Source organism: Canis lupus, chromosome 7, assembly GCF_048164855.1.
Source record: "Canis lupus baileyi chromosome 7, mCanLup2.hap1, whole genome shotgun sequence".
In the NCBI taxonomy this organism is placed as follows: domain Eukaryota; kingdom Metazoa; phylum Chordata; class Mammalia; order Carnivora; family Canidae; genus Canis; species Canis lupus.
Window position 1 is genome coordinate 70,407,843 of NC_132844.1, and position 27,646 is coordinate 70,435,488.

At 39.4% G+C, this 27,646-nt stretch overlaps 1 protein-coding gene, 1 long non-coding RNA gene and 1 pseudogene across 2 annotated transcripts; 1 reads left to right on the forward strand and 2 right to left on the reverse strand.

Moving 5' to 3' along the window:
* Positions 1-2,651: 2,651 nt before the first annotated feature.
* Positions 2,652-14,132, reverse strand: LOC140637253 (uncharacterized). Its single transcript, XR_012034483.1, has 3 exons — positions 13,361-14,132; positions 6,646-6,838; positions 2,652-3,645 (listed from the first exon to the last, which is right to left on the reverse strand). It is a non-coding gene; the product is annotated as an uncharacterized lncRNA (long non-coding RNA).
* LOC140637252 (DLA class II histocompatibility antigen, DR-1 beta chain) lies at positions 7,159-19,874 on the forward strand. Its single transcript, XM_072833548.1, has 6 exons — positions 7,159-7,359; positions 14,464-14,733; positions 17,393-17,674; positions 18,431-18,541; positions 19,007-19,030; positions 19,530-19,874. The coding sequence occupies exons 1-6, from the start codon at positions 7,260-7,262 to the stop codon at positions 19,541-19,543; spliced, it is 801 nt and encodes a 266-aa protein (XP_072689649.1). The 5' UTR covers positions 7,159-7,259; the 3' UTR covers positions 19,544-19,874.
* On the reverse strand, positions 11,086-13,370 carry LOC140637251 (large ribosomal subunit protein eL8 pseudogene; annotated as a pseudogene).
* Positions 19,875-27,646: the final 7,772 nt, after the last annotated feature.

Here is a 27,646-nt window from a genome sequence, read left to right on the forward strand (position 1 = left end):
GTGGAATTGGCACCCTCTAACAAATGGTGATTTCATGTGGCTATAGGATATCTATGTATAGGCTTTTTAAGCCACTGAGCTGACTGATGGCACCTGTTTTGGGGGGTGATGCTGTGAAGAGTAGTGGAAACAAAATTGCCTTGCAAGTTAATAGCTGTTTCTTTCATGTTTGCCACATGTGCTATTTTGAAAATCAGGACACTGTGACCCTGTTGCTTTTGAGCATTATTATAATATAAACATTATCAAAATATATGATCTGCAATGCTCCCCATGTTTGAGATGGGGAAATGAATTGGAGATGATAATAAAAGACAACTCTCAACCTCAGACTTTCCATAGCAGCTGGGATCCAGAGACGCTTCTTTTGAGGAATTTTTATTCCTTTTGCATGAGGCTTCTTAATCTAGAGAAACTTTCATTAGTACCCTGCTGTCAATTTTAGAGATCATTTTTTGGTGGGTCTGGGGGTAATAATCAGACACAGTTAAGGATATTGTCATACTTACCAAGGATATTTTTCATCTTTCTGATCAGGGTGTTTGAAAAGCTGAAGTTTACTCTGTTGTCTGCAGATACCACTAGCACAGCAATCTGTGCAGCAATCTGCCTTCTATGGAACTCAATGTATCTCTGCCCAAAGGTTACAGGGTCACTAAGATATTTGAAGTTTATCATTTTAAGAATATTTTCACTGAACTCTTTGGAATCTATATTGGATTGCATTCTGGAAGGGTTCTGAGTTTCTCCCTGGCTGTAAACTTCAAATCTGGAGGCCCAATACAGAGAGGACTATCAATTTGTGCCCTTATGAAATCAGCCTAAATTTTGCCAATTTTCCCGATTTTTATAGTTGATTGAATGAAATTAAAATCATGGTCACAACTCTCAGCACTTCTTGTTTAGGAAAAGCTATGGAGAGTTTGATTATATCTCTTCACTTTCCCAAGAAGTTTTATATTTAGACTTCATAGGTGACATTTTAAGTGTGATCTGTCAGAGGTGTGCCAAAGATCACAGCATGCCACAAATTTCTGCCAACATTTAATGGCCTACTTGAACTTTCTTAAACACATCTAGAATTTTACAACTCACTTACTTAAATCTTTATCATGGTAGTGATTCTGTTTTTAACTAATAGAGAAACCAGATTCACCTTTAGAAACCTATCTATGGGGCAGCCCGGGTGGCTCAGCAGTTTAGCGCCGCCTTCAGTCCAGGGCCTGATCCTGGAGACCCTGGGTCAAGTCCCACGTGGGGCTCCCTGCATGGAGCCTCCTTCTCCCTCTGCCTGTGTGTCTCTGCCTCTCTCTCTCTCTCTCTCTCTCATTCTCTCTCTCTCATTCTGGGTCTCATGAATAAATAAATAGAATCTTAAAAAAAAAAAAAAGAAAGAAAGAAACCTATCTATGTAAACACTCCAGGGAATTGTCCACAAGGAGCTTGTTTCTGATAGTTTGAAGTCACATGGCTATAAAACTTCAGATTAAAAAGACCATGGTTAATATTAATGATATTGCAATTAAACCAGCAATAGCACTAAAGGATATGTTGACAGTTAAAATAATTTTGTGTTTAACTGCTGTTCTATATGGAAAATAAACCAACAGCTATGTATTTTGCTGCATGTCAGAATCGATTGCCTATAGGATTGATCCTTATTAATCCTTTTGTGGTTTTCATAGCTTAAAAATTGTAAAAGCAATAAGGATCCTCACTTCTGAAGAAGCTTAAACTTTCTAAGTGTCTTTATGTTATCTTCTGTTGTGGTTATTAGGAAACATTTTTCCTTGGTTAATATATATATATATTTTAAATTAAATTAAATTAAATTTGAATTAATATATATATTAATATATTTTTTAAAATTAAATTCCTTGGTTAATATATATATTTTTTAAATTAAATTCCCCTTGGATCCTATTTTAACAACTGACATAATTCATCTGAAAACTTTTTCTTTAAGGTCAGGTACTAAATTCTGAACTCTAAAAACTGAGAGGTTGTCATTGCACCCAAATCAGCTTTAGCATCTTTAGGTGGAAGTGTAATAGCACCAAGTTATGCTCCTTTTCTTGCTTGTATAAACTATGGAATGAACATATGACCAAAATATAGATGCCAGCGATAATTAGTGAGAGTCTTATGTTTTAATGTTCTCAAAATTGCTCTCCAGTATTGAAAGAGTTGGGGTTTTTTTTTTACAGGCATACCATGTAGGAAGAAATTATAATTACTAATAAATTTACTTTCTCAGGGTGGAAACTTGCTTGTTTATAAGGAGATAGGCTGCTGAACTATTAGTCAAATAGCTAAAAGATTTTATTAGTTTTGAACAAAACAGACAACATTCCAGGCACACAACAAGAATCAATGGGCAGTTGACTAATGAAACAACAAAGCAGAATTTTGAAAAATAATATGGCCAGTATTTGCACCAGATAAGAGATAAGTATTTTGCCATAGTACAATTAAAACATGGCCTAGAACAAAAAGAAAGTAAACTAAAATTCTTCCTACATATGATATTAATGACAGGCCTATGAGTACAATTAAAACATGGCCTAGAACAAAAAGAAAGTAAACTAAAATTCTTCCTACATATGATATTAATGACAGGTCTATGAGTACAATTAAAACATGGCCTAGAACAAAAAGAAAGTAAACTAAAATTCTTCCTACATATGATATTAATGACAGGCCTATGAGTACAATTAAAACATGGCCTAGAACAAAAAGAAAGTAAACTAAAATTCTTCCTACATATGATATTAATGACAGGTCTATGAGAATTCTAGTTGTTCTTTCTGTGACTAGTCAATAGCAAACATTCTGGTTCTAAAAAAGAGTGCATGTTAACTATTATAAAACACAGAAAAATTGAGTCAAAAAATGACATTCAGAAGTTGGAGAAGCCCTGTCTATTGACTTAGGTAATGCCACAGTATAAAGACTGGCTTCATCCAAAGTTCCCCAATAGAAGACATCATTGATGAGATCTCACTGGAGAGGGTCCTATCAAGTCTGCTAAGTGCTAATATGACCTGTAAATGGGACAGTCTTCTGTCAAAGATACATGTCTTCCATGGTAGAAGAAATTGGCCGCATTTATCCACTTCTTATTGTTACTATTTTTTCTTAGATAAAGGGACTTCTGACCTGCTTCTCACTTCTCAGTTCCATATTCATGGTCATAGCTGTCTGAGAACTGCAGAGAATATTTTGAGACTACTTGGATAAATGATGGACATTCTGTGCTAACATTCTGTGGATTGCTGATTTCCCAGATATATTGCAACTTTTCAGGCTTACCACAAATGAGTCCCATTCTGTGATAACTGGTAGGACTCAAGACATTTTGTGATGCTGCAAATTTCCACCTGCCTGTGTTCAACAAAAGCTTGTGCTTCTGATGTCTTTTGTTAGTTCCCAAAAGTGTTTTGATTTATTATCAATGAAAACAAACCTATCACTTCATGTATCAAGAACAGAAACTGTAGAACTTGTGTATTGATAACCACTCTTCTAGAAACCGATTTAACCATCTCTTCTTCAGGAAATAAAGTCTTACTTGACACTCCTTATACACAGCAGAAGTTGAGAACTGCTCCTTTTGCTTCACGGGAAGAAGTTCAGCTTAGACACCTGTAGGATTGGTGGTTTGGTAAAAGTTGTTATATTCTTTTACCTGAATTTTCCTTATACTGAAATAATGTTGAAGAAAAGTATGAAATATATAATATTTAAAGCAACACATTTTGTTACTCATAAATGTATGCAACTACAGAATTTAGGTCATAGTTGCTGGCCTACTTTTTTCAAAAATAAATTTGTATGATTTGTAAATTGTCAAACTTATATGGGCAAGTTTTGATAGTATTCTCTTTGATATTTCAATATATTCAATATGTATGTTCTTGACACACAATTACTTTTCTTTGCCATTCCTTTTATCCTATAATTTATGGTGAATTTAAGCTTGACTCTCCCAGATTGTCACTGGTACAGCTAGTTAATTTGGAGTAAATTATTATTTTAATTTCTAAAATTAAATATGGCATTCTCCTGGTTGCAACTGTACAACTTACAATAGAACTGAATTAAAACTGGGGTCTAGGAACATACTTTCTTCTGAAATCCAGGGACAACAATGACTTTTATCCCACTTGTACAAGATACTTTGAAGTTTCCTCATTAGCAGAAATACATTTTTCCAAACTATATGAGATAAAATTTATATCTATTCTTGACTTATTTAAATTTGTAATAAATCATGCTGAGAAATTTGAAATTATGATTGAGAACAATAGATTTTATTTAGTAATTTGGAGCCACTGTTATTTTTAATAAGAAGGACATTTGCAGGAGCTTTGGGAGTCATTGCATAAGATAAACGCATGGTTTGTCATTTTCACAAGATGTTTATGATAGTGATGAGAGGAATCTTTGGGAGGAACTACAATTACCACAGAGGAATTGCCTCAATTTATATAAAGTTCTGTATTCATTAAAAGGAGTAGTCACATAGACATCCATAACCATGAATTAAAGTGACAATAATAGTTTTAACATAATGGTCACTATTCTCATCATAAATTAAATGTGAGGTGGTAAGGTGTAATGGTTGGACGTGTGGGATTTAGACTCACATATAACTTGGCTCAATCTGGAATACACCATTTACTTGCCTTGTGTCCTTGCCAAAGCTTTTTTATTTTTTAAAGATTTTTTTATTTAATTATTCATGAGAGACACAGACAGAGAGAGAGGCAGAGACACAGGCAGAGGGAGGAGCAGGCTTCATGCAGGGAGTCTGACATGGGACTTGATCCCGGGTCTCCAGGATCACATCCTGGGCTGAACGTCGTACTAAACCGCTGAGCCATCCGGGCTGCCCTTGCCAAAGCTTTTTAATGTCATTTATCATTTTATTCTTTCCATCCATAAGGATGCAAAGGGTACTCAAATCACTGAGGTGATGTGAGAATTAAATATAAATATGATGTATAAATAGCCCTTTTATAATCTGGGTGCAAAGCAAAATGCTCAAAATTTGCTTAGTAAATATTAGTCATGTTATTGCAACATGGTATCCATAGTTTGTCACTAGTCCATAAAGGACTTTTTATCAGACTGTGGTAGAATGTGAATTAATGCAGAAGTTTAGATAGATAGTTGTCTTTTAAAGTCCATTCTGGGGGCACCTGGGTGACTCAGTTGGCTAAACATTGGTTCAGGTCATGACCTCAGGGTTCTGAGATCTAGCCCTGCATTGGATTCTCTGTTCAGCAGGGACTTGTTTCTTCCTCTTCCTCTGCCCTTTCCTCCTCTGCTTGTGTTCTTATAAATAAATAAATAAATAAATAAATAAATAAAATCTTTTAAAAAGTCCATTCTGAATCTGAGATATTACATTTATATTAATATAACGTATAATAATTTTCTAAAAGTGGAAATATATGTTTAAAATTATATGGTTATATCAAAGGATATAATTCATAATATTTCCATTGTGTTCTATTTCCTGAACATTCTATAATGTATTCATTAGCACCAGCTTCTTATATGTCTCCTTAAAACAAAGCAAGAGAAGATGCACACTAAAAACATATATCCAGTAAAATGAGGAAAACAGAATGGGATCCAGGAGTATGGATTGAACATATCTGCCACATATATATTAATTATCCGAAAGCAGAGCTGTTTCGCTAGAAGCTGACTTTGAGTCCTTTATCAATCTCTTAGTTCCCTGTAAGTGTAGATTTGGGCAGTTGGCCTTATCACTTTGTTAGGTTAAGTGCTATATGAAGGAACTTTTAAGACCCTCTATTCCACATAGATCATGTTCTAAGCCCTTTCCTTATGCATATTCTGGAGATGCCTCCAAACTCAATGATAGTAATGAATTTTTGGAATATAGGTGAGGTCTGGAACCAATGACCAAGAAAGAATTCTTGAGACGTCTTTGGTGCAAAATTGTGGTTTTATTAAAGCAGGGGGACAGGACCCGTGGGCAGGAAGAGCTGCTGTCCTGGCCCGTGAAGGTGGCTTATTATATACCTGGGAGTTGGGAGGTGGTTAGGGATAGGGTAAGTGTCTAAGGGATTTTGGAAGCAAGGTTTCCAGGACCTTGCTTGGACCTTGCTGGGGGCTAGTTATTGTTGGGAAAAGGTCACTTATTACCGTCTAATAAAACCTGAGTCATGAGACCCTTCAGATGTGTATGGGTGGGCCATGTGCTTGGGGGATGATTGCCAACATGTATCTTTGGGGTTTAGAGATAAAGGAACTCTCTAAAGGAATTTTATGTTAAAGTAGACTTACAGGATCCTGGGGGTCTGGCTAAGATTCCCTTTTCTCCTTAGCAAAGTATGAACATCGAGGCAGTTGAGTTCGTAGAGGAATGTCTCTCTGCCTGTTTCAAGGGCTTGTCAATGTGCTGCCCTGCGCTCCTCTTTGTCCTCAGCCAGTCCTCTGTTCCCCCATCAATTGTATCAGGAAATAAACTTGAAGGACCTTTTAACTCAGGTTAAGTTAATGACTGAATTTCAATTCCTTTAGCTTTACCAGAGACTTCCCTACATATAAGGAGGTAATACTGTACTCTCCAATCAATAGCCATAATTCTTTTATATCATCAGTTACCAGGAGATGCTGCTCCTTGGGCTGTCCAGAGAATCACATCACTTTCCATATCGAAGTACCAGAAAGATTGCAGTGCCTTCATTTCAAGGTTAAGGTTAAATATTTTCCTCAAATCTACAACACTAAGTGATGGTGCAGCAAGGTCCAGAGCAAAGGGTTCTTGACTTGCAATCACTCTCCATGTCCTCAGCTCCTAAAAACATATTACATGGATCAAAACAATTCTGTCTTCAAGAGAGACATGAATACTCTTAGAAGGCTCGAACTTTCGTGCACATCACTGCCCAGCACAGAACTGGCTCACAATAGGGGTCCAATAAAATGTTTCATATACACCTGGATCAAATCTTTAAAGTATTAAGTTAAAACAATCCTTTCAATGAACAAAATCAAAGTTTCAGAAGAGGCTCTTCATACTGAATCTCTGACCAGCAACTGATGATGCAATATATTGCTGTTGCTGATTGGTTCTTATCACCAAGATTATCCAATCCAGGGACAATGAAATGAATTCTTTGGTTAGTGTTATTTAGGATGTGGCCAAAGTAGGGTCCCAGTCTTCACTGAGTGACACCTGACTGCTCCCCTGCACCCTGTCCTTTCTGTTTTCCAGCATGGTGTGTCTGTGTTTTCTTGGAGGCTCCTGGATGACAGCTCTGATGCTGATACTGATGGTGCTGAACTCTCCCTTGGCTTGGGCCAGGGACACCCCACGTAAGTGCACACTTTGGGTGGTAAGATATTGTGGGTTGGAGGGAAGAAAGAAATTAGTTTTGCCACTGTGTCCAGGCTATGTCCCTTAGAAAATTGTGATATTTTCTTCAATAACCACCAATTTTTATTATATATAGACCCCCAATTCTATTGAGAACAAAAGGAGTTCACCGGCTTGCCCTCTACAAGAGTTGCTTAAGGGGTCTTTCATATATATAGGCCATTTCTTCTCAACTCTCCTCCAATAAAGCTTTTCAGGCTTGCATCTCATTCCATCAGGGTCTTGAGAAGACTTAGAAATAATGACTCCAAATTAATTCCCATCAAGTAGTTCCCTTTATTATGTTGAGTTATGCTAGAAAATAGGAAAGCTTCTCTGAAAATTTTATGGAGAATGAAAAAGAATTAGAAAGTTCTCTCTGAGAAGACCCTGTTTTATGTCTTCATTGGATCAGTTATGTTGGTGTCTCTTTCTAATATGTGAGGATGTATCAAGAGGTTTCTCCCATGATCTCCTTTCCTTTCTCCTGAGCCCCAAAGTTTATAAGGCCTTTATCCTATACTGGAGGTTCTCTGAAAAAAGTTGGGGTTAATTTTTATCTCTATATCTCACCCTGGAGCTACAGCAGTGATCTTTAGTACTTGAAATAATACAGTAAATAAGAAGCACATATTGGGTGTTCTTTGGTGTCTTAAAGAACTTAATATCTCTTCCAAGAACTTGGCACAGGTTAATTTTCATTATGAATCTATTTCGAACCTTTCTATAGAGTCACTTTCTCCTGCATATTCCCATTTTGCCCTGAGCCCACAGGAAGGGGTTCAACTAGTATTGGAGAAATTATATGAAATTATGTTTTTGAAAGCCAAAATTAGTCAAATATCAGGAATTTCATGTATTCGAACTGCAAACCCTGAGCAAGGTACAGAAAGGGTGAAGGTTATTTACATTTTATAGGACTGAAAGCCAAGAGCAAAAACTGAACTTACTACCTTACTGAGGTCTTGGTCTCAAATTGCATAGATTCATTCATCATGTTTTCTTTTTCCTTAAATAGCCGTATTTGGTTGCTTCCACTTCCAGTTTGTCACTATTCTTTCCTAACTCTGTCATCACCATTACTGAGAATGCCCAGTGTTCGCACAGACCTTCAGCATTATCACAAACAGAATGAGCTGAAACCTAATGAAATTTTCCTTTTTTAAAAAAATGTTGTGTATTTTTTTTAAAGATTTTATTTATTTATTCATGAGAGACACACACACACACAGAGACAGAGAGAGAGAGAGAAAGAGAGGCAGAGACACAGGCAGAGGGAGAAACAGGCTCCATGCAGGGAGCCTGATGTGGGACTTGATCCTGGGTCTCCAGGATCACACCCTGGGCTGAAGGCAATGCTAAACTGCTGAGCCACCCAGGCTGCCTGAAATTTTCTTTTCTTTTTCTTAAAGCCAACTTTTCTTTATCCGTGATATTTTTTAGAACAGTAGGAGAAAGAGGAAGTTTGTTTGATTTTCACCCAGGAAGTAGAAGGGAAATAATATATCATAAAAATAAAGGAGTGTTGAAGCTTAAAGCCTCTTTTTACTTCCCAGGATCCTTACAGTGACTGATTCTCAGAACACTGAGTTTATTTGTTTAAATCACAGATATTTTTCTGAGCACCTATTTTGTAATGGGTTCTGTTCTAGGCTCAGTGAACTCTATTTGAATAAGATAAAATCACTACCATCATAAGTGGTAGTGTACTGACAGAGTAGAAAGCCCAAAAAACATTTAAAGAAGAAAAAATTTCAGAGAGCAATCAGTGCTCTGAGAAAAACACACCAGGTTTGTGAAATAGAGAGAACTGGATTCACCTGACTACATTGCAAGTGGCTAGGGAGCTCCCCCTGAGAAAGTGACATTTAGTTGAGACATGACTGATGAAGAAAAGTCCACCATGTGAAGAATTTGAGGGAAGAGAGAACAGGACAGAGGCCAAAGTGTGGGAAGATGTTTGCTGAGTTTAAAAGACAGAGGAAGGCTAGAGGGGCACCTGGGTGACTCAGTCCATTAAGCATCTGACTGGATTTCGGCTCAGGTCATGAGATTGAGCCTCTTGTCAGACACTGGGCTCCATGCTCAGGGCATTCTGCTCTATATTCTCTTTCTTCTTTCTCCCTCTGCCTCTGCCTGTCCCCCTGCTCATGCATGCACTTTCTCTCTCTTAAATAAATAAATAAATAAATAAATAAATAAATAAATAAATAAATAAACAAACTTGAAGAAAAAAAGAAAAGGAAGACTAGAGAGGCTGGATTGTAGGGAGGAAGCTGGGGAGTGCTGTTTGTCACCACTACCAAGTTTCCAGCACTCAGGGAATGCCCAACATGGCCTCATTGTCAGTGCTCAGTGTTTTTTGATGTTATTTAGATTTTTATCTCATTAACTCTAGCTTATATTGAAGTTTTGATGTGATTTTTTTTCATTAATGACATGACAGTTTTCAAAATCTTCATCTGCTAGTTCATGCACAAATGAACGTAACCTAAAGGCTGTGCCAAACATTTGTTAAAGTTGTTTAATTAATTCTTAGCTTCATAATAAGCACTAGCGTGCTCGCTTCGGCAGCACATATACATAATAGGCACTAGTAACTGATTGCTCTCAGAAAGCCATGGATTTGTAGGCTTCTCTGTAAACTGCAATAAGAATGGGGGATCCCTGGGTGGCGCAGCGGTTTAGCGCCTGCCTTTGGCCCAGGGCGCAATCCTGGAGACCCAGGATCAAATCCCACGTTGGGCTCCCGGTGCATGGAGCCTGCTTCTCCCTCTGCCTGTGTCTCTGCCTCTCTCTTTCTCTCTGTGTGACTATCATAAATAAATAAAAATTAAAAAAAAAAAGATGGAGTTTAAAAAAAAAAAGAATGGAATTTGAAAATTGTTTATACCTGCTCTTGAAGAGATAAAAATGCCTTGGTCACAATATTTCAACACAGACATCATACTGGGGGAAATTCAGGGCCAAAAGCTTTAGTTTTTACAAGAAGTTCAGAGGAGCCATATGTGGCACAATTATCCAGAAATAATGACATTCCAGGTTTCTCACAGTCCAGCGTGGCCATCAGGAATGTAAGTCACTGATGCAAAGTAGTGATTGAGCCAGTTAGAAAATCTGTATCTGATTATCTGTATTGCCTTGTTTGAAAATAATGCACAGGTAAAATAGTTACAGCTTTTAGGAGTGCCTGGATTTTAGTTTTCAATCACCATTCACTTTGTTCTGGGTGAGCCTGATGCATGAGCACAGCCAAGAACAATCATCTTTATGTTAGACTTCTTAGCAGCTTTTTGATACTCTCTTATTAGGCCTTATGAATGGTTTTTAGGAATCTGATCCCAGCACTGAGCTATTTTATAGCAAAATACATTCCCTTGGGATAAGCTTTTTATCAGATATGATATTGGCAAATTTTTCAATGTAATACTCAGCTGTTCCATAATTAGCATCAGTTTTTTCACCGCATATATTTCAGTTAATATAACAGTGGTTCTTATGCAGGAATTGTTTTGCTACCCCCTCCCCAGAGAATATAGCAATGTCTGGAGCCCCTGTTTGGTTTTTTAAGCTGAGGTTTCATCTGACATTGAGTGGGTAGAGGCTAGTGATGCTGATAGACATCCTACAATGTACAGAACAGGCTTCCCAACATTATCTTGTCCAAACTGTCAACTGCTGTGATTATCTATTGTATTATTTTCTCTTCCATTTTTCATTTCAGGTTTTGAGGCTTCTCTCTTTTTTTTTTCTTAGTTAATGTAGATAAAGCATTGGAAACTTTATTTTTTGGGAAAACTAGTCATTACTTTCAATGTTATTCTGGTCTCTTATTTATTTATTTATTTTTTTACAAAGCTTAGCCTTTCTTTTTTTAATTTTTTTTTTATTATTTATTTATGATAGTCACAGAGAGAGAGAGAGAGGCAGAGACATAGGCAGAGGGAGAAGCAGGCTCCATGCACCGGGAGCCTGATGTGGGATTTGATCCCGGGTCTCCAGGATCGCGCCCTGGGCCAAAGGCAGGCGCCAAACCGCTGCACCACCCAGGGATCCCCTCTGGTCTCTTATTTATCTCTGATTTTTCTTTGTTACTTCCTTCCTCTCCTAAATTTCCCCCATGTTTCTTCTTTTTCTAGTTCCTTGTGGTGTGATGTTGTTTGTTTGAACTTTTTTTTCCTTGACACTGGCTGAAAGAGTACTTTTTATTGCTTTTATGTACAGAAAATTCAACACTACACCCATAGTCCAGTTTGGTGGTCAGTTCTTTAGCCTTTGCCTTTTCCAGCTTGGCAATGCCAGCCACTGACTTTGAACCCAGGATGTTGCCTCCCCAGGGACAGTGGGTCTCATCATGTCTGTCATTGTAACTGGTCCTAATTGCTTCCACCAGCTTAACCAGAGCTTCTTTGTCTTCTGAGTTAACCTGTATAAAGGTGACAGTGGGGCAGGTCTTCTCGTGGACCAGATGCCCCAGTCTGGCCTTCCCCTTGATGATGCAGTAGAAAACCCCTATCTTATGATACAGGGCAGGCAGGAAGACAACCAGCTCAATGGAATCCACATCATGTGCAGTCACTACCAGCTAGTCTTCTTGTTTTCCACCAAGGTGGTGACAGTATTAACCCTAGCTTGAGGGACAGGGAGCCTCTTAGTGGGGATATCCGTTTGCTGGCAACTTTCTTCTCAGCCCGGGCCAGCAATCTCTGCTTCTTCTCTTGCTTTGCCTCCGGTCTGTATCCACGGGCCAGTTTAAGCAGGTGAGTAGCTGTTTGGCCTTCCAAGGCTTGGGTGAACTAGTTAATCGTGAGAGGCACTTTTAGACGTTTATAGAGAATAGCCCTTTGCCACTGCCACCAAATGTAGCAGGGGCATTTGACAAAGAGGGTAAGGTGCCTTTTGGGTTGGATGTCCTGTCAGATGCCAAAATTCTTGGGCCTTTTCTCAAACAGGATATTGACCACCTTGTTGGCCTCCTACTTCTTCACAACATCAGAGGCTCGGGCCACCTTCTTCCCCTTAGCCTCCTTTCCTTTCAGCATCTTGTGTGGCTGGAGAAGAAAGCTGAGATTTCTTTCTTAATACAAGCATTTATAGCATAAATTTCACTTATGTTTTCTTTTTCTTTTGCTTTAAGACATATTTTGATTTGCCATTTGATTTTTTTTGGCCCATTGCTAGTATAGTAATGTGTTGTTTAATATTTACAAATAAATATTTAATATTAACATTATAGATTTTCCAGTTTTGTTTTATTTTCTTTGGTTGTGTACCATTGTGGTTGGAAAATATACAGGGTATGATTTCAAACAAAGAATCAGACAAAAACTCTAAAATGTTAACTCTAAATGTTAATGCTGAGATCAAAAACACTGATTTATATACTGTGGGGCTTCTAAAAATTCTTGACTCACACTTTATACACACATTCACCTTCCAATTCAGGCCTTTGTGGTTTATTTTAGTTTGTTTAAATACAGAAGTAATAAAGTATAAAATTGTGTAAATTCACCAATTTCTTGTTGAGCCGATTCAATCAATGCAAGCCAAGATTTTTGTTTTTTATTTTTTGCCTTATGCAACGTTTTTCAGTATTTCATGATTTCTTGATCAGCCCCATCTCTGTCATAAATTGTGACTGCCACAAATATTTTTTTAGTAAAATATGTCAAACTTTTGTACTAATTCTACAATCTACTCTATTAATAATGTCAGATGCTCTCTTTTATTTGTCTCCCTTTTAAACAGTTATTTTTTTCATATTTTAAAAATTTTCATGTTAATTATACTTGAATAAAACACTTGTCTTAATTTAATTAAACGTAAAACATAAATATCAAAATATATACATACATGTTTGCATATATATATATACATGAATTATGATGTGTGTGTGTTTACATATATTGAAACTACAGAAGCACACGTGACTGACCAGTAAGAGCTCTGACCGACACTTACCTCATCAGATTAGATTTACCAACGGGTTCTGCATCAAAATTCTTAGAAAGATCTGGTTTTCTGAGATTTCTGAATTTGGAAACGTAGGTAAAGGATTGAGAACTGTATTGCGATCATGGTTTTAATCTCGTTAAAACTTCAGTCATATCCCATTGAATTTAGTATAAAAGTCAAAAGCTGTCACCACCCACGGGCTTTTCTTGTGGGCTCCATTTGATGACTCCAGTCGAAACTGCCCTCTCCTTCCTCTCACTGTGTTTCCATCAACTGTTTCCTCTGGGTGCTTGAGGAAATTCATCAGTTCTTTCAGGCTCTTGCACAGTCACATTTACCTTGACCTGAATGGTGCCTCCCTTTGTCCCCAAACTCTTCTCTCTCTCTCTCTCTCTCTCTCTCTCTCTCTCTCTCTCGGCGCATCTACTTCATCCTTCATGTCACATCTCACGTCACCCTTGAACTACTTCTCTGGCACTCAGGTAATTCAGACCACCCAACTATTCTCAGTTCTAGAACTTCATCCCTCTAACATTCCTCACCTCTGTACAAAGTCTTGCCACTTTGGGTTTGGTCCGTCACTTTCCCTCCATTTTGAGCTCCCCGAGCGGAGGGGACGTGTGTCTTCCCTTCTCTGGATTCACAGGGGCGGCTCAGCCCAAACCAGGGGGAAGCAGCAGGGACGTGTTTGAGGACAGGTAAAGGGCTGCGGGAGGCGAGGGGCGAGGAGCGAGGAGCCAGGGGCGAGGGCGAGGAGCCAGGGGCGAGGGCGAGGAGCCAGGGGCGAGGGCGAGGAGCGAGGAGCCAGGGGCGAGGGCGAGGAGCCAGGGGCTGTCTGTCCCGGGGAGGCGTCCGGGAGGCGGCGGGGAGGGGTGAAGGCCGCGGCTGCTCGCGCTGGCGGGCGTCGGGTCACCCGAGCCGGGAGCCGAGTGGCCGCCAAAGGCCCCCTGAGCGGGGTCTCGTCCCCCCGGGCCGCCTCCCCTCCCCCGCCAGCGGAGGAAACACGAACCGTGGGTGCTGGTGGTTGGGGTGCGGGTGGAACCGCCGCGGGGTGCCGCCGTCGGTGTCTTCCAGGAGCCTCGGGTGACCGGATCCCCCCGTCCCCACAGCACATTTCTTGGAGATGTTAAAGTTCGAGTGCCATTTCACCAACGGGACGGAGCGGGTGCGGTATCTGGTGAGAGACATCTATAACCGGGAGGAGCACGTGCGCTTCGACAGCGACGTGGGGGAGTACCGGGCGGTCACGGAGCTCGGGCGGCCCGACGCTGAGTACTGGAACCGGCAGAAGGAGCTCTTGGAGCGGAGGCGGGCCGAGGTGGACACGGTGTGCAGACACAACTACCGGGTGGGCGAGAGCTTCACGGTGCAGCGGCGAGGTGAGCGCAGCGGGCGCCTGGTGCTGAGGTGTGTGACACACACACACACAGACAGACAGAGGCTGTCCCGGAGGGGCACTGTCTCGAGCCGGTACAAGTGAGGAGGGTCCCTCTGAGAGCCCGGTTTCAGGAGTGTCACTGTGCCTGTGTGACCGTGGAGACTGCGTAGCCGTGTCCCTGTGTGACTGTGGGGAGGGGAGGGGTATGCTGTGAAGTGAGGGGGACAGAGAATGGGTGTGGGGGGCTGTGGGCAGGATGTGGGGGATGGGTTGGAAGAGTGGGTGCGGGGGGGGGGGGGACAGGAGGGGACAGCTGGCATGGTGGGTGGTCCTGAGGGAGAGGGGAGGGGGCTCAGAGCTCCAGTTGGAGGGAACACCAGGCAGGTGGTTGGAGACCTGGGAGGGGAAGTGGCAGGTGTCCAGGCTGGGGTGCAGGTTTAGGGGAGGGGGCAGGGCAGATTAAAGACTGGGGAGAGAGTGAGGAGACCACTCACCTCTGTGCTTGGCGCACACCCTTCTTAACCCTGAACCCCCTGAAGTAGGTCTGCCTGTGTCTGGGGGGGGGACCATTTCACTGAGAAAAAGTGTCCACTAAGTTTTGAGGGGGTAAGGGAACCTCGGAGGCCTCTCTGATCTTTCTGAGGCTTCCTCTGGGTCTCAGCTACTTGATTTGTATTTCCTAGTGTATGTATTCTTACATGAAATGATTGTGAAAGCTGGTGTTTTTTGTTTGTTTTAAAAAATATTTTATTTATTTATTCATGAGACACACACAGAGAGAGAGGTAGAGACACAGGCAGAGCTCCGCAGGGAGCCTGGGGGTGGGTGGGTGGGGGGAACACCTCCATCCCGGGACCCCAGGATCAGCCCTGAGGCAGAGGCAGAGGCTCAACCACTGGCCACTCAGGCGTCCACAAATCAGATTTTTTAATTATAACTTTCTTACTTAACATACCGATGTTCCTATTTTTATGATGATGAAAGTATTTAAGGAGTTGCATGTGATTTCTTTACATAGTCATAACAATTCACCTCACATTCCCCTTTGTTAGAACCTTTTTATCCATATTGCCAGACATTTATCTTTTTTATTTTTAATTTATATTTGTTTGATTTATATGGTTCTCGAACATTTATTTCACATATTTATTGGCTAATTGTTGTTGCTACTGTAAACATTATCTCTTGTCTATTATCTGTAGAGTTCTCATTTTTTCCTCAGTGATTTTGTGTCTCCATGCATAAGATTATTAAAGCTTTCCTGATATTTGATTCAACATTTTCCCTAGTTTGTGGTTTATATTTTGATTCTGTTTATTACTTTTCATGCTAGGAATGTAAACATTTTTATTGAATGAAATTTGCTACAAAATAGTTGGCAATGATTTGTCATCAATCTTAGATCTATAATTCTATGGTTTGTAAAAGGTTTTCCTTGTATTTCTCCTTTTACAAAAACGGAAATTGTATTTATGGAGGCTGTAGTGTCAGGGATTATCTTAGGCTCTAAGGATACCTTTTAATGAGTCTCAGACACTCCCCTGAATTCAAATGTCAGTTTATAATTAATAAATTAATGAAATGATGACAATTATAATAATGGATATTTTCGTATTGCAAAGAAGAAGGAGTAATCAGGCAAATGCAATTATAAGAACTTTTTTAAATAAATGAGTTCCTTTGCTCCTTTCCCTTTCAGGACTCATACTGTCCTTGGGACTCAGCTCCCAGACCTAGAGAAGCACCTCTGTCTTTCCTGCTTCCCAGGGTAGATCCATTTCCATGGTGTTCTAAGGTGTGAGTGTGGCTTTCCCAGGATGTCCTACTCTCTTCCCCCATCTATCTTAGGGTGTTCCCCACTTTAACAACACTTCTTCAAATCATATTTTCTCCCCAATTAAAAAGGATAATAAGGTAACATATATTGAAAGCTAAATTCCAGTTATTGTTTTATATACCTCGGGTGCATTAGTATCATGTAACCCTGAGAGCTAAGTTAGTATTACTATCCTCCTTGATAGGTTAAAAAGCTGGGGCACAGAAGAATGTAAAAATTCTCCCAGGATGAATCAGTAAAGTAATAGAGTCTGGACGTGAATTTAGTCAGCCTTCTCTAGAAATCATGCTTTTACTTAAATACATTATATGCCTTGCAAAATTTGTAAACACCTCAATTCAACAAGAAACTGTTTCACTCTATGAAAAACAAACCCCACAAATTTCTGCAACATCACTTAAATCTAATGGACTCATGCAGTCAGGATTAAATTCAAGAGTCACGATACTGGGGGCGCCTGAGTGGCTCAGTCAATTGAGTGTCTTCCTTGGCTCGCCTTATGATCCTGGGATCCGGGGATCAAGCCCCCGCATCAGGCTTCCGGCTCAGTGAAGAGTCTGCTTCTCCTTCTCTCCCCTACTTGTGCTCTCTCTCTCTCTCTCTCACTATTGCTTGCTCTCTCTCTCAAGTAAATAAATAAAATCTTAAAAAAAAAAAAAAAAGGCTCATGACACTGGCCCTTATTGGGCCACATGGTCAGTTTTGAGGGAAGCCTGCTTGAAATGCAGCCTGTGACCAGAGACTGGAGGCAGCAAGGCAGCCAACCAGGGAGACTTGCTTTGTCTGTCTTCCTCACTGAGTCCCTCTACCACTTCTCTTCTAGTCGAGCCTACAGTGACTGTGTATCCTACGAAGACTCAGACCTTGCAGCATCACAACCTCCTGGTCTGCTCTGTGAATGGTTTCTATCCAGGCCACATTGAAGTCAGGTGGCTCCGGAATGGCCAGGAAGAGGAAGCTGGGGTTGTGTCCACAGGCCTAATCCGTAATGGAGACTGGACCTTCCAGATCCTGGTGATGCTGGAGATAGTTCCTCAGAGCGGAGAGGTCTACACCTGCCAAGTGGAGCACCCAAGTTTGACAAGCCCTGTCACCGTGGAATGGAGTGAGAAGCTTCCTGACATAAGTTCCTCAACTACCAAAGAGGGGATTTGCTTATTTCTGAGTGTCAGGGTTCTCTCTCCTTATACCATATTTTCGTTTCCTCCGTATTCTCTTCTGTTTAGCACAGGTCCCTGGGGGTAGCTGAGTGATGTCCTCTGATAATTTAAGATATCCTGTGATTATTTCTACAGATCCTGCAGTCTTTGGGGAGGCAGTTAGATGTGGCAGGCAGAAAGGAGGTTATCCATGTTTTCAGATTTTCCATGGTTCACAGGTCAGAGTTCCATCTTGACACTGGGCACCAGTCCACTGCCTTTGGCTGGGCTTGTGCTTCTGGCACTGTTGCTCTGAGTTCTTCATTGTCATCTGAGAATCCTTTACATTGTAGGGACCTTTCTGACTTGAGGGGAATCCAATCTTGGATTCCTTTTATTAGCTCTGTCACCCTGCACAAGCTACTTGTACTTCACGGAGTCCCAGGCTCCTCATCCATAGATGTTGAAGTAGTGGATTTGTCAGAATTGTGATATTTAAAAAGGTCAATGCATAGACTTCGTATCTACTCAATGTGATTTTAGATTTCTTTTCCAGAAATTGCTAATTATTCTACTTCTTCCAAGGCAGCCTTCCTTCCTCATTCTCAAAGTTCTCAAACTGAGTGTCCATCAGTTTGGTGTAAAAATCACTAAAGTGACATTCTCAATCCCAGTGTCCATCAGTTTGATGTAAAAAGCACTAAAACTGCTTCTTCTTTCAGGGGCACAGTCTGATTCTGCACAGAGCAAGATGCTGAGTGGAATCGGGGGCTTTGTCCTGGGTCTGCTCTTCCTTGCAGTGGGGCTGTTCATCTACTTCAGAAATCAGAAGGGTAAGGCACCTGTTGGTAGCTGAGGCTCCCCAGAGACTATGTGGAGAGAAATACAGCTTTGATCAAAAGCTCTCTGTGTACCGATGGCCCTGTATAAAGCCATTCTTTCCCAATTTGACCTCAGATTCCCTAGAAATCCAGAAGTCAGCAGTCCATGGTTACTGTGTCACAGCCTAAGAGGTCATGTGTTCTGTAGAGCTAAGAAGGAGATTAACAAGCATGAGGATCTTGGGTTGAGATCCTGGGCCAAATGCAGGAAGAGAAGCTAAAGCTAATGAAACTGGATTTGTGTGACAGAGACTTCATGGGTCATATCTTTCACTTTCCACTCTCCCCTGGCATCATGCAATATGGGTTGGGCTGTTAGAGAAATCTAAGGAGGCAGGTCTGGGGCTGGAATCTTGTCTATGGGGCCAGATTTACCTCCATATCTGTTAAGTCTATGTCTTCCCTTCTCTTTTCCAGGACACTCTGGACTTCAGCCAACAGGTAATGCTCCTTCATCCCCTTTACAGATAGATTTGGTTATCCTGGAGCAGATAGTAAAGGTGAAAAGACAGAAATAATGGGCAAGACTTTGTTGTTGTTGTTGTTTAAAAAGATTTTATGTATTTATTCATGAGAGACACAGAGAGAGAGAGACAGAGACACAGGCAGAGGGAGAAGCAGGCTCCTTGTAGGGAGCCCAATGTGGGACTCGATCCTGGGACTCCAGGGTCATACCCTGAGCTGAAGGCAGATGCTCAACCACTGAGCCACCCAAGCATCCCAGTGGGAAAGACTTTGGATCTGACTTCTGATCTGGCAGTTTATACTGACGCTACCTCTCTCCACTTAGTGAAAGGCCTGCGCTGTAAAATAGCTCTGGCCCAAGGAGACCTAAAAATATGTAATTACTGCAGCGCTTTGACATGAGGCCTTGAGAGAGAGGAGAAGAAGCTGCTTATAGAGGTGGGTCTGGAACAATACTCTGCTCTGTCTTCTGCAGGACTCCTGAGCTGAAGTGGAGATGGTGACCCTCAAGAAAAAACCTTCCTTTCCAGCTTCTTCTCAGAGTCCAAAGGTTTCCAGCTTGGCTCTTATTCTTCTACAAATACAGCGCTTTCTCAGGATCTGGTTTGCCCTGGCTTCAGTGACCCTGCACAGCTTGTGTTCCCCAATGGCTCCCTCTGCCCTGTCCTTGACCTGGAACCCCCAGTGCTGACCGCAGTACCTTATCTGCATTCTCTCCTTCCTCTTCCTATGCAGCCCTTATGTTTCCCTTGCATGGGAACTCACCTTCTGCTCATGTTTCTTTATAAGCTTTTCTCAAATAAATGTAGATTGAAAATCATCTGCTTCATGTGTTTTCAAGGAAGAGAAGTAAAAAAAAAAAAAAAAAAAGAGGGAGAATGGGAGGATTCATCACAAAAAAATAATGGTTTTTATTTATATTCCTAAATTTTGTTCAGATATGCATCTGAAAGGTATCCTTGCTTCATTCTCTGTTTAATCATGGGCTCTATGCATTCTGTACTTAGGCATGTTTTCTGGAGCTAGGAGGAAGCCCTTGATGACCTATGTGACAGTGGTATCCTATATCTCTGTGTTCTCAAACACAAACACAAACATCCCTTTGCACCATGGGATGAGGAAAAGGAACAAAAAATATCCATGCAATGTCATACAAGTAACTTGTAAGGAAATGATGCCCTCAGAATTTTTATAATCACTGTCTTTTGCCTCAGTTTTTAAATTTTAATTTCATTTTATTTTTTACGTAGGCTCCATGCCTAATGCGGGAGGCTCACAATTCCCCCTTCTTGAGTTTTATAGGAAAGTATCTAAAACTGAGTAAACCCCTCTCATTATATTGATGGGGAGCTCTATCTACACTTCCATCTTTTTCTGTCTCTCAGATAAACATCCGTGGCATGCTGACACTTTGACTTGAGATGCATCCTTCCCCATAAATAGGTCTCAGACCATCAGGACAAAACCACAACTCTAGGGGAAAAGATGCATTTCTGAGACCTTTCATATTGTACATAAATTTACCATCTACAGGAACATCCCAGATAGATATTATCTTAGCAGAAATCAGAGGAAAACTGGGAAAGAAAGGGGAAATTAGCAGAAATCAGAGGAAAACTGGGAAAGAAAGGGGAAATTATGAATACTCTGATGTCCATGCAAACAATGAAATACCATGCAGCTGGATGAAAAAATAACCATCCTGAAATGGAATAATCTCCAAAAGGCATTTGCACAGGTACAGGAGAGTTTGTACATCACACAACGATTTGTTTAAAAGATAGAGTAAGAGAATAGGAATATATAGCTATATCACTTTATCTATAACATCCAGCTATAATTATCTCTCATCTATCTAATCTACTTACTTTTCTATATATGACAATGGAAGGATTTTTTAAAAACCATTGCCTCTTGGGCAAAATGAATGAGTAGGTTGAAGGGAACAGAGATGAGAGCTGGATCTTCTCAACATGTCTTAGTTAATAGTTTTAGTTTGAGGATCCTAAAAACATTTTATATAATAACTTAAAAAATTTAAAAAGTCAATATGTAAAAATTAAAACCAAACTGTAGTGATGAAGAAAATGTGACAAAAAGTACATAATGGAAACAAATTAGAAAAGTAAACCAAGTATTTTTGGAGCTTGGACACTGTGGAACTATAATTGTAAATCAGTATATAGTTCTAGATTCCATAGACTTCAATAATATAAAAAAGTTGGAAAGGTTTCAGAGAATACACCTAAATTGGTTAAGGAGATGATGAGTTCTGCTATCATAATCTGTCGACAAGTCATTTTGAAAAGTAAATCAAATCTAAAGAGTAGACAATAGATTCAGAAGTTCAATTCAAGTTAATAGCTATTTCAGCACAATTTCTCCACTATAAGAGACAACAGACCAATTCAAAGTTTATTTTACAAATATTATAGTTCTATTATGCATTAATGTGTGAAACAGGTTATCGTCCTGTGGGAATTTAATAAGCTAACAGTCATGTGTTCAATATTTATATGGTTTAATCAGATGCTGTTTGATCCCAGGGTTGCAACTTTACTTTTGTTGTGTTCTTTAAGATGCAGAAATGAGTTGTCTCATTTTATCTGAGATCTATGGTGTGACATTATAATGTAGAATTTAAAAGTATGGCAGGAATATTTCAGTGGCGATGCTTTCTATTGCTAGTGAGAAAAATCAATTTAATTGGCTTTATTTGACTTTAACTCCTTGTCTCACGTAGCAGATAGACCCTGGGTAGTTAACCTCCAAGCTGGTGAGTTCATCAGGCCAATGGTGTTGCTAGTGATCCTGGGACTTTGTATCTCTTCTCTTTATCATACACCACAAGTCAGTATTCCTGAAATGGTAGTAGGATGGCTGCAGTAGCTTTAGGCTTCATTTTCTTCATAACTTCCAAAGACAGGAAAAGGGAACAGTTTCTCCTCATACATTTTTATAAGGGAGAACTAAACCTTCTTCAAGTGTTCTCAGTAGACCTACTTCCTCCACACATTGAGAGGACCACAGAATGACAGTGGTAGTCTCAGACAAACTATGCTTCATGCTTTGTGGGGCCTGCCTCATTTGATGCATTGGAAAGATGGGAGCAAATAATCTTCAGAAAGAAAGAAAGAAATGTGAGAGCGGGTAGAAGAGAACAATTTTAGGTAAGGAAACTATAGTATCTGGAACTATTAGAGTGTTAGTATTTTTATTTCATCATGAAGGATGATAGGTTGAGGGGTGCATCAATAAAGGTTTTGAGGGTTTGTTTTTAACACGGAGTATTAAAATGCAGTTATAAACCCAATTATAATGAAAAAAACAGCAACTAAGCAAAAGGACTATTTGTTCTTAGAAGTTAACATGTTAATACTTAATTTTATAAGGAAAAATATATTTCCCAGAAAATTTTCAAAGACAATAAGTGTTAAGTTTGATAAAATGCTTAAACCTGTTATATATCAATTTTGCTTGACACTCTTTGGGATTGATTCCTTATTGGTTAAATACAGCAGTATAGCAGACTCCAGAAGTAGATTATGAACACTTGAGGTTTAAAGTAGAGCATTTCAAGAATATACAATGGGCTAGGAATAGTCTCTTTAATAAATGGTATTAGGAAAACTGGACAGCAACATGCAAATAAATGAAAATGGGTCATTATCTTACATTATACACAAAAACTAATCCAAAATAGATTAAAGCCTTGCATGTAAAACCTGAAATCATACGACTTGTGGGAGAAAACATAGGCAGTCTGCTCCTTGACATCTATCTTGGTGATGATTTTTTTTTGGAATGGACACGAAAGTCAAAGGCCATAAAAGTAAAAATGAAAAGTGGAATGACATCAAATTAAAAAGCTTTTGCACAGTAAAAGAAACCATCAACAAAATGAAAGGCAACCTACAAAATGGGAGAAAATATTTGCAAATCATATATCTGGTGAGGGGTTAATATCCAAAATATGTATAGAATTCATTCAACTAGTAGCAATAAAAAAAACCCAATCCAATTGAATTTGAGCAGAAGATCTGAATAGACATTTTCCCAAAGAAGACATACAGATGGCTAACAGGCACATGCAAAGATGCTCAACATCACTAATCATCAGGGAAAAAAGAAATCAAATCCACAATGATATATCACTTTATACCTGTTAGGATGGCTATTATCAAAAAGACAAAAATAACAAGGGTTGTTGGTAGGGATGTGGAGAAAACAAACCCTTGTGCACTGTTGGCATGAATTAAATTGGTGCAGTCACTATGGAAACAGTGTGGAAATTCTCCAAAACGATGAAAAATAGACCTATCATTTGATCCAGCAATCCATTTCTGGGTGATTAAATAAAGAAAATTAAAACACTAACTTGAAAAGATATTTGCATCCCCTTATTCATTGTAGCATTATTTACAATGGTGAAGATATGGAAATAATCTAAATGTCCATCAAGAGATGAATGAGTAAAGCAAGTATGGTATACATACATCAACAAATATTATTCCTGGGATGCCTGGGTGGCTCAGCGATTAGATGTCTGCCTTCGACTCAGGGCATGATCCTGGAGTCCTGGGATCGAGTCCCACATCAGGCTCCAGGGAGCCTGCTTTTCCCTCTGCCTATGTCTCTGCCTCTCTCTCTCTCTCTCATGAATAAATAAACAAAATCTTTTTTAAAAAGTATTATTCAGCCATAAGAAAGAATGAAGTTTTGCTATTTGTGACAACATGAATGGACCTTGAGGACGTTATGCTAAGTGAAATAGATCACAACAAGAAAGACAAATTAAAGTGATCTCACCTATATGTTGAACCCCCCCAAAAAAACAAAACAAAACAAAAAAAACCCCAAAAAACCCAAACCCAAAAATACAAAAAGCCTTGTTCACAGATACAGAAAACAGATGGGTGATTGCCAAAGGTAGGAAATTGGGGGTAATAAAATGAGTCTGATGTGTGTAGTAGGGTAGCTATTCTTTGTTAAATCAAGAAAATTCCCTTTTCATAAAATTTTTAAAATCTAGATATTGAAAACTTAAGTACAGGTGTTGAATTCTGTCCAATGATATTTTATTTTTCTATCAAGATGATTATATTTCTTGTCTCCTTCTTTAACTTAATATGGTAAATTGCATTAATTAATTCTCAAACGTTAAAAGAATCTTGCAATCCTGTAATAAGTTCCGCTTAGCCATGATGTATCATGCTTTCTGAATGTCACTGGATTCAATCTGATAATTTTTTCATAAGATTTTTGGCATCTGTCTTTATGAAAGTGATGAGTCTGTATATTTCTTTTTGTTACAGCATCAGGTTTTGAAAAAAAGATTATCCTGGTCTCATAGGAAGTATTTGCAAGTGTTTTCTCTCTTTTCACTTTTTTGGAAGTTCGTATAAATTAGGATGGCTTCTTTCTTAAATACTTTTAAGAATTTACTGGAGAGCTAAACTTGGGGTTTTGTTGTGGAAAAGTTTTGCATAATGGACTTATTTTCTTCATTCGATGTGGAACTCTTAATTTTATATACTGTTTGTGAGCTTTGATACATTGCACATTTTGAGTAATTTATCCACTACATACAAATTTATTTTTGTAAACTTGCTCATAATATTTATTATTACTTCATGTAGGAGAATTTGTGGAACTACAAATAAAGATAAAATATTTGTGCTATTCAAGAAGGAGATGAAAAGGAAGTGATACTGAAAAACTTTTTGATGGAAACTTGACTGAATATTCCAAAATTTGGCAAAAGTCATGCACCTAAAGATTCAGGAGCTGTGTACACTCAAAACAAATGATACAATGTCCAACATAAGTGCTCATATATTAATAATTGCATTAAATGTAAATGATCTAAAAACATCAGTTAACAGACAAACACCAGACTGGAGAAAAATGATCCAATTGTGTGCTGTCTACAACAAGCTCACTTCAAATTTAATAATATGGGAAGACTGAAATAGAGGAATGGAAAAAGATAAGCATAGAAAACAATTAACAAAAAAATAGAAATGGTTATATGAGTTAAAGTAGGACTCAGATCAAAGAAGACCTGCCCTATGACCCAGCAATTGCACTGTTGTGGATTTACCCCAAAGATACAGATGCAATGAAATGCTGGGACACCTGCACCCCGATGTTTATAGCAGCGATGTCCACAATAGCCAAACTGTGGAAGGAGCCTTGGTGTCCATCGAAAGATGAACAGATAAAGAAGCTGTGGTCTATGTATACAATGGAATATTACTCAGCCATTAGAAACGACAAATACCCACCATTTGCTTCAATGTGGATGGAACTGGAGGGTATTATGCTGAGTGAAATGAGTGAATTGGAGAAGGACAAATATTATATGTTCTCATTCATTTGGAGAATATAAACGATAGTGAAAGGGAATATAAGGGAAGGGAGAAGAAATGGGTAGGAAATATCAGAAAGGGAGACAGAACGTAAAGACTCCTAACTCTGGGAAACGAACTAGGGGTGGTGGAAGGGGAGGTGGGTGGGGGGTGGGGGTGACTGGGTGAGGGGCACTGAGGTGGGCACTTGACGGGATGAGCACTGGGTGTTATTCTATATGTTGACAAATTGAACACAAATAAAATATAAATTTATTAAAAAAGTAATTGTCTTTCTCTGACTTATTTTACTTAGCAAAATACTCTAGTTCCATTCACATTGTTGCAATTGGCAATATTTCATTTTCTGATGGCCGAGTAATATTCCATTGTATATGTATATTACATCTTCTCTATCCATGCATCTGTTGATGGACATCTGGGCTATTCCCATAGTTTGACTATTGTGGACATTGCTACAAACATTGGGGTGTAGGTATCCCTACGGATCACTACATTTATATCTTTGGGGTAAATACCTAGAAGTACATTGCTGAGCCATAGGGTAGCTCTATTTTTTTTAACTTTTTGAGGAACCTCCACACTGTTTTCCAGAGTGGCTGTACCAGCTTGCATTCCCATCAACAATGTGAGAGAGTTCCCCTTTCTCTGCATCCTTGTCAACATCTGTTGTTTGGTGACTTGTAAATTTTAAAAAGCCTAATTCTTATAAATACCTGTCATCACACCAACTGTAAAAAGCTATTTTACAAACTAATTTTATCAATATCCAGTGATAGAGCAATCTCATATTTATAACATATATATAAACACAGATAGTAAAGATTTGTATGTATCCTTGACAAGTAATCTTCTGGAAACTGGGTTAGATTTGGAGCAAGAGTGTTTTTCTAGCCAGTTGAATTTTAAGAAGCTTCCACAGAACCCCCACACCACCCCATCCCCTACATGCCACCCCTTTTTTCTTCAGGCTTAGGAACAGAGAATGGTCTAGATAAGAGTTCCTAGAGAACCTGAAGGACTTTGAATTCCTTCTGGGCCTATATTTCATGTTTAGCAATGATGTTTTCTTTTTTAGGGTAACTGTTGTTTTCAATCTCTCAGGGAATTGGGTGGTCACTTAAAAGACATCATCGGTTGATCTATCCATCTGATCACTTTGCCTTCAATTTGCTTCTTCCTCTCTGGGTACATTGTCCTAATTTGTTCTTAATGGAGAAGGCCTTCAAGAATTCCTATCAGCCTCTTAATATCAGCTTCTACTCTAGCCAGCTCTTGACCTCAGAACTTTCATTGCCTTAGCATGGTGAGGAGAAGGAGGATTTTGATTTTAATGCCTCAATCCCTGGTATCTCATTTACAGGATAAGAAGAAGGTAGAGAAGTAGGAAGTATGAAGGAGTTGATTATTATTTTTTTTTTTTTAGTATATGTGCTGCCGAAGCGAGCACAGGAGTTGATATTTTTGAGCTCAATTTTGTCAGTATTTCACTCGGGTTGTTTAGTTTAATGAGCAGCTTTCTCAATTTGGGTGTGCAAATAGATTGATTAGGTAAGGCTTTCCTTTGCCCATTTAAAATCATCCTCAGTATTATCCTATTAAAACCTTTCTTCTGACTTCCTTCAGTGAGGATTTTTAGCCTACTTTGAGAAGCATCAATCCCCTGGAGCATTTACTAAAGTGTTTGTTGTCTCAAAACACCTCATTTGAGCACTCCTTCAATCCTTGCCATCAATAAGACAGAAGGGACTAATTACTGTGGCAAAGCCTTTAAAGGGCCGCCGAAAGCATAACCATGAGTGCCCACACTTAGACCAGGTATCTTTCCTCAACCTGGAAGGAAAGACTTCACTCAGCTACTTCTGAGTCTGAAAAGCTACAGTCCACCTGTTCCTCAACCTAAGGGCTTCAGTTCCCTTGCCTGCCCATAGAACTATTCAAAAAAAATAACATCCAGTTGTGGGAACCCGGAGGCACCTCATCTTCTTGTTCCTACAAAGCTTGCCTCTCAGCCCTGATGATTCCCTGTGTTCCCGAATGCAAACTTCATGGGCCCCTATATAGAATTTAGTGTCCTTCTCTCTCAGGCTGTGAGTACATGTAACAGCTGTTAATCTCATCTGTCCATGTCAATCTCATAAACCATCTCATCTTCTTTAGGGTGGGGAACCCCCCATCATCAACAAGATGAATAGGAGGTATTCAGAACAAAGGCACATCA

What these genes read in the sequence shown, in the direction of transcription:
- LOC140637252 (XM_072833548.1), top strand. Translation starts at nt 7,260, where the DNA reads ATGGTGTGTCTGTGTTTTCTTGGAGGCTCCTGGATGACAGCTCTGATG. An exon ending in TTGGGCCAGGGACACCCCAC is followed by an intron (nt 7,360 to 14,463) that starts GTAAGTGCACAC and finishes CCGTCCCCACAG; the next exon opens with CACATTTCTTGGAGATGTTA. An exon ending in CCCTGTCACCGTGGAATGGA is followed by an intron (nt 17,675 to 18,430) that starts GTGAGAAGCTTC and finishes TTCTTCTTTCAG; the next exon opens with GGGCACAGTCTGATTCTGCA.